General features: G+C 39.7%; 1 protein-coding gene across 1 annotated transcript in view; it reads right to left on the reverse strand.

The window, feature by feature from the left end:
• The window catches only part of adgrb3 (adhesion G protein-coupled receptor B3), a 43104-nt gene that overhangs the window by 15285 nt on the left and 7781 nt on the right, over positions 1-20038 (reverse strand). The window contains exons 4-8 of the mRNA XM_046071465.1: positions 18994-19096; positions 18452-18495; positions 7851-7977; positions 6924-7027; positions 6715-6817 (exon numbers count right to left, since the gene is read on the reverse strand). Of these exons, the coding sequence (XP_045927421.1) occupies positions 6715-6817; positions 6924-7027; positions 7851-7977; positions 18452-18495; positions 18994-19096 (481 nt within the window). The remainder of the gene's footprint in view (positions 1-6714; positions 6818-6923; positions 7028-7850; positions 7978-18451; positions 18496-18993; positions 19097-20038) is intronic.

A 20038-nucleotide genomic window follows, 5' to 3' on the forward strand; every position in this document is an offset into this window, starting at 1 on the left:
TAGGTGCTAAAAATTCCAGCCTCTTAAAACATATCTGCCAAAATATTTCTGATGTACTGTGATAGTCAACTTTATCAATAGATTCTAAATGGAAATCTGGGCAAATGGTTTTCTTTACATTCTTATAAGAATAGTGTTCAATGTTCAGATACTATAGATGTCCCATAACAGAAAAACAATTCTTCTTTAGTGAAACACACATTTTAACTCAGGACACTTTGGAGCTGCTACTGTTGCAAAGATGAAAGTATCAAAGCAACCCATCGAATCAAAGCATACAAAGCTCCCGTTACACATTGCCAACTGCCTAAATGCTAATTACAGGTGCGCACAGCTGCTTTTGTAGAAATCACACATTCTGTGGGATAAATCTTTCTTTAATAAGCTTTGAATGAGAAATAACACTTACTGTGCAATATAATGGTTACATACTGCGTACTTTCAATATGGATTTCTGAATTTTGTGATCTGTATGTTAGCATACTTCTGTGCTGTATGTGATTATTATTGGATAAACATGACAAGCAAAGAGGGAAGTCTTATATCAAAGTAAAAACAGCAATATTACATGCTGATTTTTAAGTGAAGGAGAGTGGGTCTGGGATATACAGTAGTATACTGCCTGTAGGCTTACGTCCAAAGCTAATTCTAGTGTCTAGCGCTGTTGCTCATGTGCTGTCCAAGGTGCTGAAAATAGAGCCTGCCTTGTTTCCCGGAAACAGGTCATATGCAACTGTCACTTGGGTGCCTACACTATCCAGCCTCATTAGTGCACAAAAATAAAAACTGTGCATCTGAAAAGAGAGAAAAGTACATTATGGGGACAAGATGATACCACCGGTTGGACATAGGCAGTCATACAAAAACAGGGTTGAAACCTAGAGTTCACACTGCCCTTTAGAAAGGCAAATGCCAGGAGATGTTGATCGTACTGTGTCAGTATCCATGGAAACAGAGGAACTGAGGAAAGGGACCACATTAAAACATTGCAGAGCTGATAGACATGGAGGTAAAGGTAGGGGCTGATGGGTACTTCAAGTAAGTTCAATAATGGCAGTTTAAGGTCAGGACAGGAAATATGAAGAATTTCTTACCGTGGCCTGACTAACCTCTGACTAAAAGGTCTGGGCTGATTCTCAATACCCTCTATAATATTAAGAAGTGAAAGCCTAGTTCCCATAAACTGTTGCGTGCTTTGCTTCATAATGCAATGACAGGCCACTGGGATGAAGAAAAGCAGCAGTGGCATATTTTTGAAGTGAAACATAAAACAGGATTTCAGTTTTGCTTATAGTGAGGCTGAGAACACCCTCTTCATAACTGGATTAAACTAATGTTGACTTGGGGATTAAATCATTTTCCTCAGAGCTCCAGGCATTGCTATATGCCAACCGCTATTCAGTATTTAGTGATTTACATGATTTACAGATTAATTCTATTGTATACAAATACACTTAACTGGACTTGAAGGTAACTGTAACATTTAATACATATTTTCACTTTAATTGTAATAAGCACTTAAAGAGATGTAAGAATTAGTTTGCTGAGTAGAAGTACATTAAATGTGCTGTATACTGTATATATGCTGTAGAAGAATCTGAGCCAGACCTTATAACATCGCTTCTATCTTCCTGACCGTTCAGAATCTGTGTGGGAGGAGGAGGCTAGTTGTTCTTTTGATTGAAGCACCCTCTGTTTGAATCAAGCAACAAGTGCCCCGCCGCATTATACAGTAGGTGCTTGGGTAGAGGACATTAAAAACTCCAAACAACAAAGTGCTGGTGGTGGTAGCAGCAAAGTGTTGTTGAACCAGAGAAACACTGAAAAAAAAAGCATTGCCGTTGCCACTACAGTCAGAGAATGACTACTTTTCCTTCCTGTTCTATAGATGTACCTCAAACCAACCTGGAGTGAGCGCTTACTTTTGACACGTCTACTCCTGCCTACTCTATGTCAATATGTAATGCCCTTAAGGCTTGAAACAACGCATACAGTTATTCTTCTGAACCTCAGCTGCATGTTGATTTTGCCTGTTTCTGGTCACCAAACATTAAGTCACAGTTTAACTTTTCAAATGCAAAGCAGGGATAAATCAGATCTCTAAAAATGTACTATCGCTCAAACGAGCAACCTGCAGTTAGTTACTGCATGTGTCATATACAGCACATATATGACCTTGAGCATGCCTGTTTCATATTTTATAAACTTTATAAACTTGTATAAACATGTATAGGAATGTATTTTTTTAAAAACCTTTTGGTACCAAGTAAAAAAAAAAAGGTTTCATTCTTCGTTTTCCTAAGACTCATCAAAACGGTCAGGGCTTGTGATTTTCAGTCCGCTATCACCAAATAAAGTTGCAACCAAAAGCATATGGTGGGGCTGAATTTACTAATGCTGTGGGAATTATAGCATGTATAATTCATATCCTCAAAAGGAGGATGTGAATGGTGTCTTATGAGAATAACATTTTTTGACAAGATTCCAGCTTTGATAAGCCATCTGTGCTGATAAATGACATGCTGCGTTTAAACAAAAGGTGATATGTTTTAATCTCCTGACGCATCAGGAGGTTCAGGGTCCCAAATATGAAAAGCAGATAAGGTGTACAAAGCTGTTTGTCTAAAGAACTGTGTCAGCTCACAAAGCTGACCAGATGTGACTTTCTGACATATTAAGAGCTATTTTTTTCTCTTTAGCCAACAGGAACATCCTCTCTAACTCCAAGACCCTCTAATCCTACCTTCCCGAGCAAAACCAACAGTAACTTCTTCTCTTTGTCTTCTTTCCATAAACTGAGATGAACAACGACTGAGGACAAAGGAAAGGCACTGACAGGCAAAGGTGACTCACTGACTTCCTGCTCCCAGTGGAGACCTCCACACCAAGGAGATGATTTCTATTAGACGATGAGCAAGTCTGAATCCACAAACAGTGGAGCCAATTATATGCACTTCTTACAAGAGATGGAGGAAAAACAAGTGAGGCAGTGTCAGGCAGCATGGCAATTAAACCCACACAGGGGGTATGTTTTCCCCTTTTGCCAGCCTACCGCTCAAACATTGGGTTCTACAGTATGTCTAATCAAACAGATGAAATATGTCTCAAATATTATTACAACAGCCGAGACACAGTCAAGGAACAAAGGGACAATAGTAATAAATTCACTGTCCTTGACGTTTTGTCCACAATTTCCTGGAGACCGACAAGATAAGCTTTCAAACTTGACTGAACCAACTACAATGTATTCTACTAATGTTGATGATGGGCCTCCGAAGCCCCGGCTTGGTTTCGAGGTTTCTAATTAAAGTTTTCTTCTTGAGGACAAGAGAAATGAATAGGAAAGATTCTGGTTTAGCTATCTGAAAACCTCATAGTGTAATTGAAATGAATTCTGTTTTAAAAAAATGTGTCCATAATAATACAGTCCAGTGCTCTAAAATGTATTGGATGTGTATATACAGAAGAAGCCTCTGCTGTGACTATATTTAAAGTATTTAAAACTGCATAATAACACATGCAATTATATTAGTTTTTGGACACTTGAGGGCAGAGCAGCAAGCTGTAAACACAATACTGACATATTAAAAATGTGATAATTTCACATCCAAAAAATGCAGAGCAATATTAGCATCTATTTGGACTCATGTTTCTAGCCACCAAATTAATGTAAGTCCAACATTCACTCTCCTTTTAAGTCCTCCTCCTTTTGGTGTCCACCCAAATGCTATATTCCACTATATTCACCAGCTAGACGTCATTTGGTGCTGGACAGGTGCATCAGAGGTTTTGACTGAAAAAAGCTTTCTTCTGCTGGAAGAGGTTGACCAGAGTCAAGCCACGGGAGTGAAAAAAAGCAGTAAAACAGTGACGTGAAAGGAAACAGTGCTGGTCGGAACAAAAGACTCAGCGGATAATTCTCTGTGCGTTCATTTTTACGAGCAACACCTTTGCCATTAAATAAGTAATTCGATCCATGTTTTAAATAAAAATATTGATTCACACACTGAGTGTTAATATTTAAACTCAACTGCCAAACAAATGCACCCTTCCCTTCAGTGCTCCCTCAGAAACTCCACCCCACCAAATTTCAAATCTCTGAGGTTTCTCCAGTGTTGAAACACCTTCGCCCTCGCCTGTTCATATAACTTTCTCCTCAGACCTTTTCCTTATTGGCTGTTTCTTGGCCATCTCTCCTTCTTCATAGTGCCTGGAGTCCAGCTCATTTGAATGTGCAGGTGTATAGAAATCTCTTTCCCATTGCCCACTTGCCCCCATCACTCCTGTGCACGAGCACCAACTGTTGCTGACTGGCTGGAACAATTTTGTGGAAGGTCCACACCACTTTCTTTGTTATCACTTTACAGACCCAGGGCTGTGTTGGAAAACCAGATTTTTTTTAGGAAATATTCGCTGAATTTAACAAATAGTGTATTGGATAAGAATCACTTACTATGCCTTTATTGCTCAGAATAAAATGATCACAAATTAATTCAGTCGGTGTTGCTTTAATCTGGCAGTCTATGAGTCAGTCAAGGTGGTTTGTTGAGTCACTCTAAGAGACAATGAAATGACATCCTCAGTATGTCAGTAGATTTTCTGAAAACCGCCTAATCTCTTTGCAGATTTCAGAGACAGATATCTTATTAGGAGCATGCAGAGTGAGTATTCCATGTTAAGTGGTGGTCTTCGTAATCAAGACAGGAGATGACTGGAGCCCTGATTAAATCTGACAAGGCTTCAAATCAGCTCAGCTTTAAAAATGCCCTGAAGCTTTGTGCATTCATAATCTTGTGTGCCAGATTTAAGGGCAAGCAAGGAAACAGACCAATTTATCATGTTTCCATGCTGCTTTATTTTTCTTTTGTTATTCTGTGAAATTTAAATGGTGTGCATAATATGAACCAATTAGGTTTCTGGTTAAGGGTTACAGCTAGTACACTTTGTCCATATTTAATCTATAGAGTCACCAGGAGCCAGACATTGTAGTTTACAGAACATACTTCAGACTTTTTTTTTCGTTCATTCATTCATTATTCATGATTAAATTTCAGTTGAGCATAGGAAAATTAATGGAAGGAAGCATTTTGATTTATGAGAAGGGTCTGGCCCAATATGAGCCCCCAACTGCTGTAGGCCCATCTGCTCCCAGTCATACATGTAGGTGCAGTGCAAGTAGCCATACTGTATAGCACTAGCAATTGTATTTCTAATGATGGAATACCCCCACAGATTTTTGCAAGTATTTTAAAGGACTTTTGGCTCTATTTTACATGTTTAACTCTTCTAAAATCTATGACTCCTGCAACATAAGAATGTCCAAATACTAAAACAATGGCATGTTAATGAGCCAAAAAAGTAAAGAGAATGGATTAATGATGGGAAACGGTGGGACATAATATAGGAAATAAAAACAGTGTGTTCCTTGTAAGAGGTAAAGGTATACTGAGAATATGGTTACACAATAAAATGGACAATGTGTCACTCTGTACTGCTGCCAAATAACTGAGAAGGGCATCTGTGTGGGCAGCTTGTAAATCCCAACTACTGTTTGCCAAACAATCTTTTACATTAGCCACTTGTTTACTGGACAGTTATGAAGCTGGAGAAAGGAACTGAACTTCAGCTCTCATTGACATCTGAACAAAAAAAACATTTCATGTCCCTCTGTGATGGCTTTGAGTCATTTCAGTAATGCACACTGCAAGGCAAATCCAAGTACAAGAGCTGCTTTTAACTTTTAAGCCACGCTTTATTGTCACCATTACAGGATCCTTTCAGTGGCGGCATCACAATAATTTCATTAGTCTTTCATTGACCAGTGCACCATGTCTCCTTGGGTGCATCGTGTCTGCGTTACTGCTTCTCCTTAACTGCCAAACTATCCTGACTTGTTCTTAACAATTGCAGCGCTTCATGTTTGATCATAGCAATAGAACCACCATCAGTATTTCATCTCAAAGTGATCTACTATCCTTCTTTTAGTTTTCTTTATGGCCTCGCACTTTTAATTGCAATTAACGATCACCACTGTCTCCGTGCCAACAGATTGGGGTTGTCTCAAGTTTACCATAGGACAATGTAACACCTGAGTAAAGAGCAATGGTCCAGAGCCAACACAAAGTAGATCTACATCTTATAGAGGCATTAGAAACACTTAATTTCCCATTTGGATGAAATGCGAGAAGCTTGCCTGCACAAGACCCAAAAGAAAATGAATGCTTCGCTTGAAAGAGTCTGCTTGTACTGTCAATGACAAAGCCAACATCTGGCATACAAAGGCATTATTTTGTAGATTAGACTTCTGGTAAATGAAGAATGAGACTTGTTGAGACTTCATATCTCAGCATTTTAAAAATAAGAGTAAAGTGGGCGAAAATGAATCAAATTGATCGGGACCTGGTGGATAAGATGGAGTTTCCACTGCTGTGTGTCGCTGTTTTTTTAAAGCATGAAGATATTCTGCACGATGAACTGTACCTTGAAGCTTTCAGGACACATTTTAATGTGGTGTAATAAAATGCTAAAGATCTCAAAGAAATGCTCACAGTGGCCAGTACAAAAATAAAGAGTACTGAGCTCTATTCAGCCTAGACAAGGCCACTGAGAAGTGCCACTTAGAGCTTTCCACTACACCATTATCATTACTAGAGTTAAATTATTTTATATATAAAACAACCACTGGACTGCCACAAATCCTTAAATGACACTTACCACATTGTGGGTCTGTGTTTGTCCAACAAGGATCAATATATTTGAGCAGATTATAGATAAGCAGAAGTTGAGCAGGATGATGGATCGTTCAGATCGGATATATCTAAAGAAAAAAAAGAATGATAAAAGCAACCAAATCAGTTTGCAGTTGGATGAAATTACTTGTCATCATGTGGTTGCAGCTTGTGCTCTTAAAGTGTTGCAATTACCTCCATAGCACGGCATAGATCACTGCCAACGTGATCAAGGCGAGGCAGGACAGACCACAGCCAACTATCAATGTCACAGATGGGACCCCTGAGTACTCCATGGTCTGTGGAGGAGACAGAGTAAGACAAACCGGTCAGTAGGAGGTTGGATGTGGTTCATGCAGGACAGTAAATCTTTATTGTTGCCCAGAGAGGGAACCAATCAAAACAACCACCACCAATCTGAATAGTCCACAGTGGGCTTCTTAATATACTGTGAGGTTTGGAGTGCCTGCGTGGGCTTGAAGGTTGTTAAGGTACATGGCCAAACCCCCTCACCCTTTCTGAGCTAGCTTAAGATACATACATTATACACACAAGCCATGGGTGAATCACTACCACAAAATGCACTTTTATAGCTATATACAGCCTGATAGAAAAGAAGGTAATAGTTGTCTTTGTGCTATCAGTGCAAGTACTCTATGTTCTCAATGCTAATTACTTTATCTTATCAAGAAATGACAGGCTTCTGGTACCTTTATATTAGTCTTAGGGTTTCAAAATCTCACCCACAGAAACTGTCAAGTTTTCTGTAACATAAAATGTCATATTTTATAACTTTTATCCCTCCTCCCTGACCATATGTAACTGATGAGAAGAGGAGACACTGACACACAAGCATCAGCATGCACACACCCTCTGGCGTGCACGCGCAGGCACAAAGAGTTATCTAAATCAATGTGCAAACCAGAAATACCACCCCACAATATCCCTTCACTGCTGAATTACTATTTAACGGGATTAGCACACCAAAGATTCAATTTCCATTTGCACCAGCACACACGCGCGCACACACACACACACACACACACACACACACAGGCAGCGTTTCTCCTTTACATTGGCCTATAAAACCCACCATGAATAACAAATCAATAGCCTACTTACTATTTCTCTTGGTTGCTGAGCCAAAATGGCGAAGGTAGATACACGATCACATAAGCATTTTGTATGTGATGCATCTGTAAGCACCGTTTTACATCCTTTTGTGGACCAGGCTCCCCAAGAATCGTTCCTGCAAGAAGAAGGCAGAGGCAATTAAGAGGTTTAAATCCAGCGGTGGCACGACTTCACAGGACTTATCGACATCGCTTCGGCTTTTTTGTTTTATTATTTATTTGAATCGAGAGAGCTATAGAGCCATATAGGCGGTTACATAAAAATAAAAATAAATAAAAAAGCGAACAGACACATCGACACGGCTCTTGTGTGGCTACAAGCAGCATTTCAGCTGGAGCAGATAGAGAGGCAGAGACACGGAGGAGGGGGAGGACGCACGGAGCTGTCCAAGCAGACCGGTGCTGATTGATTCGCTATACGCAGATAAATACCAACAACTGATATTAACAAAAAAAACCACCATTATTCCCTCCTAATGCTTAGAGATAAGAGCGTTTATAGTTACCTGTATGGCTTTCTGCGTGATTTTCTATTCCTCTAGATGTTTCCCAAACGACTGTATTCCTTTTTTGTTTGCCTCTCAATGCCCCTGTTATCCCGTCTTTTTCCCTTTCGGTTGATTTTTCCCCCCCTCAGCTGTTTTAATTAGCAGCTTTTGAATGCTTCCTTAGGGGGATTTTCACCCTGGAAACGGTGGACAGCATCAGATTGATACTCTGTTCCTCTCTGCTGGCGTGAGAGGGGGAGGCTGATACAATGAGAAAATAAGCGCACGCTGTCGCAGTATCTGTTTATTCGGCTGCAAGTCTGATGACATGACGGGAATAAATGGTGTTTTGGGGTTATTCCTGAAAAACATTTTTACACGAAAGTTGTCGCTCCTCGGCGTGAATCGCTTTTGCAAAAACCCACTGCAGAACTAATACCACCCCGCGGAAGCAGCGCGAATGGTTGCAGCCAGTCCCCACTTCACACCACCAGCAGGTGAAATGAAAGGAGCGCTTCTCTTCCATTTGTCATTCGCCCCCACTCATTTCCAATCTTTAGAAAACTCGTCCTCATTGATTAGAGATCCCATGTGAAAAACTTTATTGACGCCAACATGGAACATGACTGCGCGCGAATCGGTCTCTGCCGCAGCACATAACCTGATATTAAGATTCGTGTCACAAACGCTCAAACAAACACCTGTTGTCCTGCAAGACACCTTGCTGTCTTTTCACCCTAAAGCACAGGGTTCATCCCACTGATTCAGAACAATATACAGCGTACTAGCTGTTGATTTGTGTGCCAAGTGGCCTCTGCTGTGTGAAGCAATCTTGCTTTGTCATTTGATCAATATGGCAGCAATATGTATTATTGCTGGAAGGGACCATGGAGACCACAGGACTTTTACAACCAGGGCTGACCAGTACTCTGGGCTGTCTATACACAGTAATGCAACAAGTTTTAATTGTTATTTGACATAACTATGAATTATTTAAAGGCAGTAAACAGCAAATGTTGAAAAAGGTGACAAAAATGGCCACATTCTCTGTAGGCTGTGGAGGAAGTACAATATCTCACTGCAGCAACAGCTGGAGCTCTGAATCACATCTTAAAAGGTCCACAGTGGATGGACCATTCTTCTGATTTAAATATTCAAGGATTTCTTCGATGGCTTCATAAAGGACAGTTCAAACACTGACATTTCATGATAAAAAATGTGAATCTAAAGTCAGTGGTGAGGCTCTTGAAGAAGTCCTCCTAAGTGTAACCCTACTGAATTGCACTAAATAATATGAATAAAAATCAACCTAGATGGCATGAAAGAAAGTATTGAAAGAAAACAACACGCCTGACAGAGTAACCAGGGTGGCAAGACATGAGTCACCTCTAGGTGCAATAAAGAACCAGTAACCAATAGTACCAGAAAAGGAGCCATGCTTTTGGAACTTGGGAAGGACAGCAAACATAATGCCTTACATTGATGTATGACCTCCAATCACTGACAAAAAACATGTTGCTGATGGTAGCTGATTGCACTTTAATGGGTTAAAGGACTTTTGTAACAACACCTGCCCAAGAAGCAGACAAATATTATGCAAAATTACACCTCCCTGAAAGCAGATTTTCATCAGCAGAGGTGTCTGACTATCTGGTGGCTTCCGGCTGTAAAACTAAGATCTATGTTTGTTTCTGCCAGCCAAAATGATTGCAAGTTTTTCAAACCGGTAGCTATTGGGGAGGTTGTTCCACGCATAGTCATACATGATGGAAACAGCAGATGAGGCTTGTCACTGTCTGAGGTAATTCCTGTAGGACACAGCAAGACGATCCATGCTGGAGTTGCTGGGTGACCAACAAGCATTGCACTCTTTACACGGCTGCCCTTTGGGTACGGTGCTGCTGCACTCTCAAAACGTGATTGTCAGATTCAGAAGCAAATTCACTCTCCAATGCACACTTCCTTGTGATGAGATTGATGGCATGTGCAATGCCTCTACTTCTTGAAAACTTTGGAATGAATCCCACCGCTCCCCTGGTGAAGACTCAATCTTCGACATGATCTGTTCCTAACTTTTGACTTGCTAGATGTTTGTTTCTCTTTTGTACCAGTGGGAGAAGCTGACAGGAGACCATCCCTGACTGGGGATTTATATATGCCACGTCTGATGTGTTGTCTGACCTTATCAGGGCTTGGTGGCCTTAGAATATGAAATGTCCCCGCGGGACAGTGTCAGTGTTGATGTTAACCACAGTGACATTCATCACGTTCCCTTTGTTGGCCACTTTCTATCCATGCAGTGATGTATTGACAACTTTGTGCTACAACCTGAAATTTGTGACAGCAGAGTGACACAAAAAGTCGACAGATTCAGATTTCAAAACCCTCTTGTCTTGCACAAAGAGAGCTCGACAGTTGCTCAAAGTTCCAGTTGGTTTGCGTTCCTTGCTGAACTTTGACAGATTAAGTTCCTCCAGCCATAGAGATCTTATTTCTAGACCCACAACTTAATACAGATGTCCAAGCAGTGCACTTAAGAGTTAAACGCTGAAGCTCTGCAACCTCAGAGGTTTGGACTAAATGACCAGACCGGGCTGCAGGGTTTTTTTTTGCCTTTGTTGTTCTTGAACACGCCAGTCAGCTTTGTATATGAGACTGCTTTTCCCACCATATAGTATTTCTTCAGGAAAGGGGGATAACCATCCAAAAATCTCTTTAAATTCATTGCATGCTCTCATTAGATTATCCAGGCACTGGGCTGGGGGCTTAAAGAGCGCCTTAGGCGATGCACTAGAGGCAATTTTATAAAGTCTTGAAAGACTGACACACAATGGCAGGCAGAGGATGGCGGGGGCAATGCTGAGAAATTATTCCATCCATCTTGGATCTCTTGATGATGGGCAATTTATATCAGCCTGTGGGCCACACTGCGTGTGTTAAGTGAATGAAGATAAAGAAAAAAGAGTGCATATTTTTATATAGCAAGAAAAATCGTATTAATCCTGAGTGGGATAAAACCCTTAAAAGGAGGTAGGCAAGCAAGAGAACCTGCAGTTTGGATTTGTTCGCGAGGACATGAATGGCTCCACAGGTGCATACAAAGTATTGCACCTGCTAATTGGGCCATTCTGCCTACTATGACTCCAGATCAGTGTGTATTCATTTTAACACAACTTGCATTGTTGTCAGATTAACACAAAGGTGTTAAATTCTACATAATTGGAAATGTAGTGTTGCAAGCTTCATGTTTCTTAATTTAAAGCTAACAATGGCAAAAACTGACAACATGGGAATCTGTCTCATGTATAAATAAACTCAGTTAGTTTCACAAGTGAAGCTAAATATAAATACACCAATTAAAGCAAAGAGAATCAAGTCAGTCAGAACTGTTCATTGCGTGTTAGGACCACTGAGATGCCGCAGCATCATGCCACGTCTGCACTTAAATCACATGTACTACCTCAGGGTGTACATGTGATTTACCCCAACTCACATCCAGTTCTCTGACACACACAAACACAGCAATACCTCCTGCTGTTAACTAATGCATGGTTAGTGTCCTCATCAGTCCATCATGAGTCCTTGCTGAAGCAAAGCTTACAATTACTGTAAACAACGCCCACACTGTTACTGCCTGCCGACGTGTACAGGGATCACTGCAGCGCGGACAGGCAGAGGTCCCAAGGAAAACGAGTTTAATTTTATTACAAATGAATCCACCAGAAATAAAGAATGCAATGCTCTCACCATTATTGTCTCCCAATCGGCATCGTCGACAGTTTCCACTCAAAACAGACCTAAAAACAACAACAAAAACATCTTCCCACATGGGTCCCTGGGACTGAATCTGATCAAGTGCGAGTCTGGAGCAAATGTGTCTATGTGAGGGTCTATGACGTGAAAAAGTTTGACAACCACTGATTTCAGATATGGAAATGTCAAAGAAGCTTGACGTCAAAGAAGGGAAACCATTAGAGAGCATTTTCTAATTCAACAGAATTAGAAAGACGGAACCTGAAATCAAATGCAACTTTAAGTTAAAGATAAAGCTGGAGACGTACATTTTGAGCTCTAAATACATATCACCAGCTGCAGGTGTATTTACTTTTTACACAGCTTGTCGGACTTCTTAAGTATCTCTAAACCTAACAGATGAAAATGATCAAAGTGCACATACATATTATCAACTGCAATATGAATAAAGCTTTGCACACAAACTTTCGGTTAACAAACAACAGTGAAGGAAAGCTGGAATATAAAGCGTATCGAACTGGGCCCATGGCATCCATGTACCTTTTGGTGTTTATATTATAAAAATGTTTAGATACCTAGGTAATGGGGAACAAAATCTTGCAACTTACAATAAAGGTTTCTCTTGGTTCTTAAGATCTGCCTCCGATGGCAGTGTTTGGTGTGGCCTGTTTGGCTCGAAGCCAAGATCTCCAGATGGTTATTGAACCTGAAGCTACAACAGCTGCTTTTCTCACCTCGACACGTAAATGATTCATATGCTTTGATTCCACAGGAAGCAGAGGGTGCCTGGTAAATTCGTGGTATGAAGTGAATAGCATTGAGTTATTTGAGACATAACTATTGAGGTAAGTCATTTGTAAAAGCTGAATTACAAAATGTTACTAGTCATCAGTTTGGATAACTATATTTTTGTTGTCACAGGTTTGAAAGCGCCATTTTTCTTTGAAATCAGTGGGTCTATTATTATTGCATTGTCCACTCATTTGAGAGAAATTTATAATCTTAATAATCTTTGGTACATGTACTATTTAAAACATTGCAGTTAAATCCACCAATAAACTGCTTGGTGCTGCTTGGTCTCATGTTATTACAAGGTGTCTCCTTCAGTTTTATTGTTGTTATTCAGTATATGGCCTGGTGTGTTTCTGCAGAGTAAATCATCTCAATTGACTCGAGAAGAAGCTGAGCAACCCTAAAAGAAGGAAACACTTAAATCTGTGGAGTCTCAGCACAATGTTTCCCACTGCATTTATGGCAAATGTAACATGTTTGGTCATAAAGATTACTGTTATCTGTTTGGTTATGCTGCACTGTAAAAGGAAACTACATTTAATAATTTTTTATAGAATTGTAGTAATATTATAATTTAAGCAAAATGATTACACTATGACAAATCAATCTTAAAAAGTAAAAAGCAGGTATAATAAATGGATGGATGGTTTGAAAGAGGTGTCAAGGAAGCCATCTACTCCCGAGTTGAGAAGCCGCCGCTGAATAGAGGAGGGGGTCTACGCCACCACTTACAATGCGGTCCTTTCATCACTTCCCAGAAAACTCAACAAACGTAACCTATTGGCCTCAGGTGAAGATGCCAATGATGGTCATTCAGTCTTGGCCTCGGGTAGTCCTAACGACCATAACGACTGTCGTTACAACAGCCAGGAATACTAACGAACCAGCGGTATCGACGATCCTGGCAAACGATCCCACTGAGGTTAGATAGCTGACTGGTTTCCCTACCAGTCAGTCCTTTGGATGAGGAACAAAACGTCTTCTAGTATCTTCAACCAAGTCCAGTTGCCCTTGATTTTAACCTTCTTTGGATAAATATCACCTGAATAACTGTGAATCTTCACAGACAAGAAGGCTGTGTGTTTTAAAGACATTTTAAAGAGAGGGTCAAGATGCTGTTAATCCTGATGTGGCAAGTTGTTTCAGGATCTAATAGCATTTCATGATGAGGGTTGTCCTCTTCAGTTCTCTATAAGACTCTGTTGAATAATCTGAGAGGGTAGCTGCTAAAACATCTGCGATTAAAAAGTCAGAAAGACATTCATATGGCTTTCCATGCACTGCTTTACAAGGATTCAGTGGATTTTAAAAGTATCTCATTACAGGGGAATGCCAAAAGGCTAGAACTAGCTTATAATGACATTCTGCAATTTTCCTTTTCTGCAAATTTAGTGGCAGCCTGGAACAACTAAAGAGCTGCAATTGATTACAATGATCGAAATGAGATTAATTCATCTTTCCAAAACGTTTGAGAGAAACATGGGTTCTAAGCTTAAATAGGCTAAAAAAATCATTGGACTAAAACAATGTACACTATAGTGTGATATTTCTTGAGTAGATTGGTAGTTTAATTCCCACCTATGTAGTTTTGACCACTACAGGGAAGTTAAAGGATCTAACATCACTGGGTTGCATTTCATATGTGTCCCTTGGCACAGTGGTGGGATATTGGCCATTTGTTTGATAGTTGAAAATATTGACATTTCAAAGACTCATAAAGGCGTATGCATCTGACCTGTTTACACTTGGTGCTGTGGAGCTGCAGACTTGAAAAGTAAATGAAAGAAAGATATTGGCTCTGCTGCAATGTTTTATTTTTTCACAACACACACTTCATATTAGTATGTTTATTTATATTTTCGTTTTATTTTTCACCGCGTCTATTTTCTCCACTACTTTAAGGTATCAACTAGCCAGGTGCGGCAGATTATCCTACAGCTCTCTGGGTTATAACACTGATCAAAACATGACAACTGCAGGAAATCTCGTGTGTAATAGCTCTGACAGGTGAGTCATTTTGCTTATTTTACTTGCAAATAATTAAATGAAAATTGCTAATTATCTTGTCAAAACATATTAAATAAAGAAACTTTTCAGCTGTGTTGATTGTATTTGTCTTCACATTAATTATCATCTTCTTCATAATAATAAAGAGGTGGAAGATTTATTGTAAAAGTACTAATACAACAGTTTAAAAATATTACATTCAAATACATTAGTGAATTATTATTACTGATGCATAACATAAAAGTAGCATATTAATGTTTTAGTTGGAGCTAATTTAAATCAATGATTACAGTATGCTGCTGGTTAGTATAATCCATAACAATGCATCATGTATTATAACCTGATATTGTGTTTTGCATGCAAAATATTAATCTGTATTGTAGTCAATTATAGCAGTCTGATAAATGTAGCAGGGTAGAGGTATAAACTAGCATAAAATGGAACTACAAAAGTGAATTATAGAGTAAATGTATTTTCCAACACCGCAAGTTATAAATCCGGGTATCAAGATTCTGTAAACAATTATGTAGATCTTGTAGTCTCAACAAACGCAATTCTTTTGTCATCATCATACAAACTACTCAGTGAGAAATAATTACCCAATTTTATGTCCGTTTATTGTTTTGCTGGCTTATGTTTCCTTTAATAGATGGATTTTAATATTCAAAATTATTCTCATTAAACCCGAGCCTTGATTAAGAAATATCTTGCTGTCCCTCTTGCTCCTAGTTTTTTTTGCTAAAAATAAAACAACACATAGTTTTGCAGTTATAAAGATTTAACAGCACCTTGTTAAAATGCACCCATTCAGTTCACTCCGCATAGCAAAATATGGGCAAAAGACAAGCGCGGAAAGCCACAAAGTTAATGAAGAAAGTATGAATTCTATCACAACATCAAGCTGCAGCTTTGTGGTGATGAACAGCATGTTCTCTTCTTAAAACGGTCCTCGCAGTTGCTTACATAAACCGACAAATCACAAGAGTTTTTCCTTGTGTTGTCGCAGAAGAATATTTACGCCTCAGGTTTCCACCCCTGCGGTGAAAGCAAAGCAGCAGACACTCAGGTATGGCAGCTGCCTCAGCCCTCCAGCTTTACCGTAGCTGCCTCCAGTGTTCAGCTCTGTATTCACATGTTCTGTGTCTGGACCACAATGAGCCATTGCAACGGGCAACACAGAGGACATAGTTTTCCACTTGTGAACAACATTTTCATTCTGCTAATTGTTACAGTGAGCACTCTCATTTGGTTTGAACCAACATGCCTGACAGATGGTGTATTACCCCCTCAATGAGTCCTAAGAGTGGCTGCTATTGTGTAATAGGCCGAGCCAACTGTTTGAAATGAACATGATAATCATACCATGGAGCCGTTCGGCGGTGCTAAAACGACTTGGTGTGGATCAGGAAAAAAAACACTTGGTTTGTGAAAGTCAGAGAAAGAGAATGGAGCTTGTCCCAGTTGTATCTTTACTGTTCAAAAATAGATTAGTTGCCATCAAATACCATGATACAGGACAGACCTTGCACAATTCACATGCTAATTCAAAGTAAAAATAACAACCTCATATTAGCTGTTCCCTTTGCTGGTTGATCCACAGCTGCTGTTCAGTATCTACTGTATATGTGGCTGTGTTGTAGCATGCTATGCAGTAATGTGCTGTGTTATTATTTCTGTTTTAGTATTAGATTAACCAATCCAGCACCACATCTGAATTTCAGATTGATCTTGAAATTATATAGGTTTGGCAATACCTGCGGTTACTGTTGGCGATAGAAAGTACCTTTTACAGCAACACTGTACTGGTAGACTGGACTAGAGTTGCGTTCAAAAGACACATGTACTGACCGTTATGGGAAGCAAATATGCCTTGAGCAGATACTGTACATGGTCAAAAATGCAACAGAAGGAGAGCAACTAGTGCGTCTGTTTACAGCGTACCAAAGCATGTGCTGAGAGAATTCCCCACATTCAGCAATACAATCACTATCAATGCAAGCATGCACTATTTCCTGTGAATCCCTTGTGCATGTGATGGTTATGCCATTTGAATCCCGTGCAGGAAAAGCAAACTCTTCCAGTAACAAATAAAACTACTCCTATACTACTAATATATTGAGAAACAATTATAGAATGCAAATACATTCAGTAGCTATTGCTGAAAAATGTTGGCCATAAACAGTGTTAAAAATAGGGTTTGCTATAATTAAAAGGTCTTTATAAGTGTAAATAATTCAACAGCTATCATATATATAAGTATATATAAGTAAATAGCTGCCTCTAAGCTAATGTAGTGAAAAGGCCTCGCAGCAAAGGAGCAAGAAATGTTGACTCTTTTTTGATTTTTTGATTCTCCGGGAGGAAATGCTCCAACAACTTTGGTTTTATCAAGTGACACTGTGACAAGAACACTGCTGTCAAACGTTAACTGTGCAGATACGAAAATCATCCCACTGCAAACGTGGTGACATCAAATCCCACTAAACAGCATCACAACAACAAACTTGGGCAAAACCACGCCAACTTTAAAGGGTGTGTGTAGTAGTCAACAAAAGTTTCAGAAAAGCTGTGTAAATGTACACACACATTAAAATATAAGATAATGCCACCCAATACTTCCTTTGTGATGTATTTAATGTTTAAATGTTGTCTTTATTTGTCTCCATGATAATTTTTAGGGTTGTAGTTTTTGCTGTTGTTGCGTGTCACTTCTTTTTGCTTATGCAGCTGTGTTTTGCATATGTTCCCCTGATTTTTGAGAGTTTTCCCCATGCCCGTTACATAAGTCTGCAGTATTTGTGGCTGATGCACCAGCACCTCAGGCAGTGACTATCTGGCCTGTTCTCTCTATCTCTGTAAGTTGCCTTATAAACTCTCACTTGTAAAAACGTTGTTTTATTTTTTCAGATGACTGTTCAAGAGCCGACACATGCTGCAAAGTGTTTTTTCACTTAACACTTCTGTATGAGCAACTCACTTGTGTGAAGGTCTGTATAATTGCTGATGTACAGGAGTGAAGCTATGATTCAACAGTGAGTCATATCATGTTCTCATAAGAGTGTTGACAAAATCATGACAGCATATGCTGAACACAGGAACACCGCTACTGGAGAACCTCAGCAACACTGACTCACACTAACACTGGAGACACTGAAAAACTTCACAAACTGATTTACAACATGTTTTGTTCTCAGCAAAGCATAAACACCCTAGTGTGTGCTTCACAACAGTTTCATTTATATCGATGCTTTTGTATAGGGCTGTATTCCTTTTAGGTATTCCAATTATTTTGCCCACACCTTGAAAAGGGATTAATAAGGGGTATGGTTGCCTTGCAGGTTTATTCACTCATGCTCCGTTGCCTGTTTGCTGTGCTATTGGGGTACCCCTCTTCTTTGCAAAGGAATGCACAAGAGAAATGTGTTCTTGTGTTTTTCAAGATGAAGGGAGGATGCACACTGACCCATTTTTAGAGGTCAGAAAAGTGTGTTCTCTGGAAAACCATGCTTTTACCTTGATAGTGTGAAAGTGAAAGTGCATGTCCACTTACATTATGGTGCTGTCCCACAGTGCACAGTAAGGGTTTGTTGTTCCCTGGAGGGCAGGAAAAGGACAACTGATCAACATTGTCATCACCATCATCATCATCATCATTATAGACCAACTGCATACGCAGATCTTTTGATGTGCTTCATGGATCACATGTAAACCATAATTGGAGTGTGGAGTTTACTATCAGAGACACACTTGCTGACACGGTCAGACCTACATGCACTTTATCTCCAAGATGAATGAAAAGGCCTGGATCATAAAAGGGATTGTCCATGTAATTATCTGACTGCAGCGCTCTCTCCTGACACCGGGTGCTTGCAAATTAATTATCGAGCCAATTAACCGCCATTGTGTGTTGGCTAATGGGAGGTGATGTGTGCTGTGCAACAGACAAACTCTTTCTGGAAAACAAAGGATCGTTTATACCAAAACTAACATGAATAGCAATATTCATAGGTCCAAACAACATGGTTATTTGTTGATCTATACGAAGGTGTCGGTTGCTCTGATCCAAAATGGCAGAAGGACTGTGGTGCTTACATTTGCCAGGTGAGCCAGTTCAATCTCCAGGTGGGACTCCGTTGCCTTCGGCTCAGGTCTCACAGTCACAGCAATGACCTTGGAGTTCACAACTGTGTGGTTCCTGAGTCAGACAAAGACAGCCAAAAGTTAGAAAATGAATTTCATTTCTTGAAAGAGACCGTCACACACTGTTTAATTGTCACTGAGGGTCAAATGCTGAACAATCTACTTCACTGTCTAACACAACGTACTAAAGTAGAGGCTCATGTTTGATATATGCACTTAATTGTATTAGCATACTGTATATCCCTATAAATGTGAGCTTATGGGTATAAAGGATGAACATCAGACAACATTTCCAGTGTTCAAGGCTTTAACCCTGATTTTAGTTCAAATACCTGAGGTGTCTTTTAATGCTCTGTGAAGAAGCTTAACACTAAAGGATTAGGTTTAAGTGCAGAGTCAGTGAGATGTTCTGTATGCATGCTGTATAAAAAACACTGGTCTCCTGACTTGGGGTGTCTGAGAAGATCTTGTGCATATATTTCCAATTTCCAAGTTCTATTCTCTGCTGGCTTATCTAATAATCGAAAATTTAGACTGCACATTCTTCAAATTTAATTCAAATTTGTTTGTGTAATTTTTTTTTCACTAGTGCCGCACACTACCCAAATATCAAACACTCAATAAAAGGAGGATTGAAAAAGCTGCCCATTAGACATCAAAGCAGCTATACAGGATGTTTGCCAGTAATGGTGTTCAAAACATCCAAGCAGACCAGAAAGCAGAAAGTACAAATCAAAGGCTTGTCTGAACTGAATGAGATGTTTCTTTGAATCTTACGCTTTTAAAATCTGGCACTATAGTCCTGTTTCAAAACCATCTCCAGCTATTGTATAGTTGACAGAATATTAGAAGCTGAAATCCATGAGCACTTCCTACTAGGAAGAAAACTGTCAACTTCACAAAGGAAAGTAGAGGTGAGACTGCAGCCCCCCCCCCCCCAACCCCCAGTCCTACCAGCACCACTTGAGCTGAGAATATTTTTAACTGACTTTTTCAT

Source organism: Micropterus dolomieu, linkage group LG15 (genome assembly GCF_021292245.1).
Source record: "Micropterus dolomieu isolate WLL.071019.BEF.003 ecotype Adirondacks linkage group LG15, ASM2129224v1, whole genome shotgun sequence".
NCBI lineage: Eukaryota > Metazoa > Chordata > Actinopteri > Centrarchiformes > Centrarchidae > Micropterus > Micropterus dolomieu.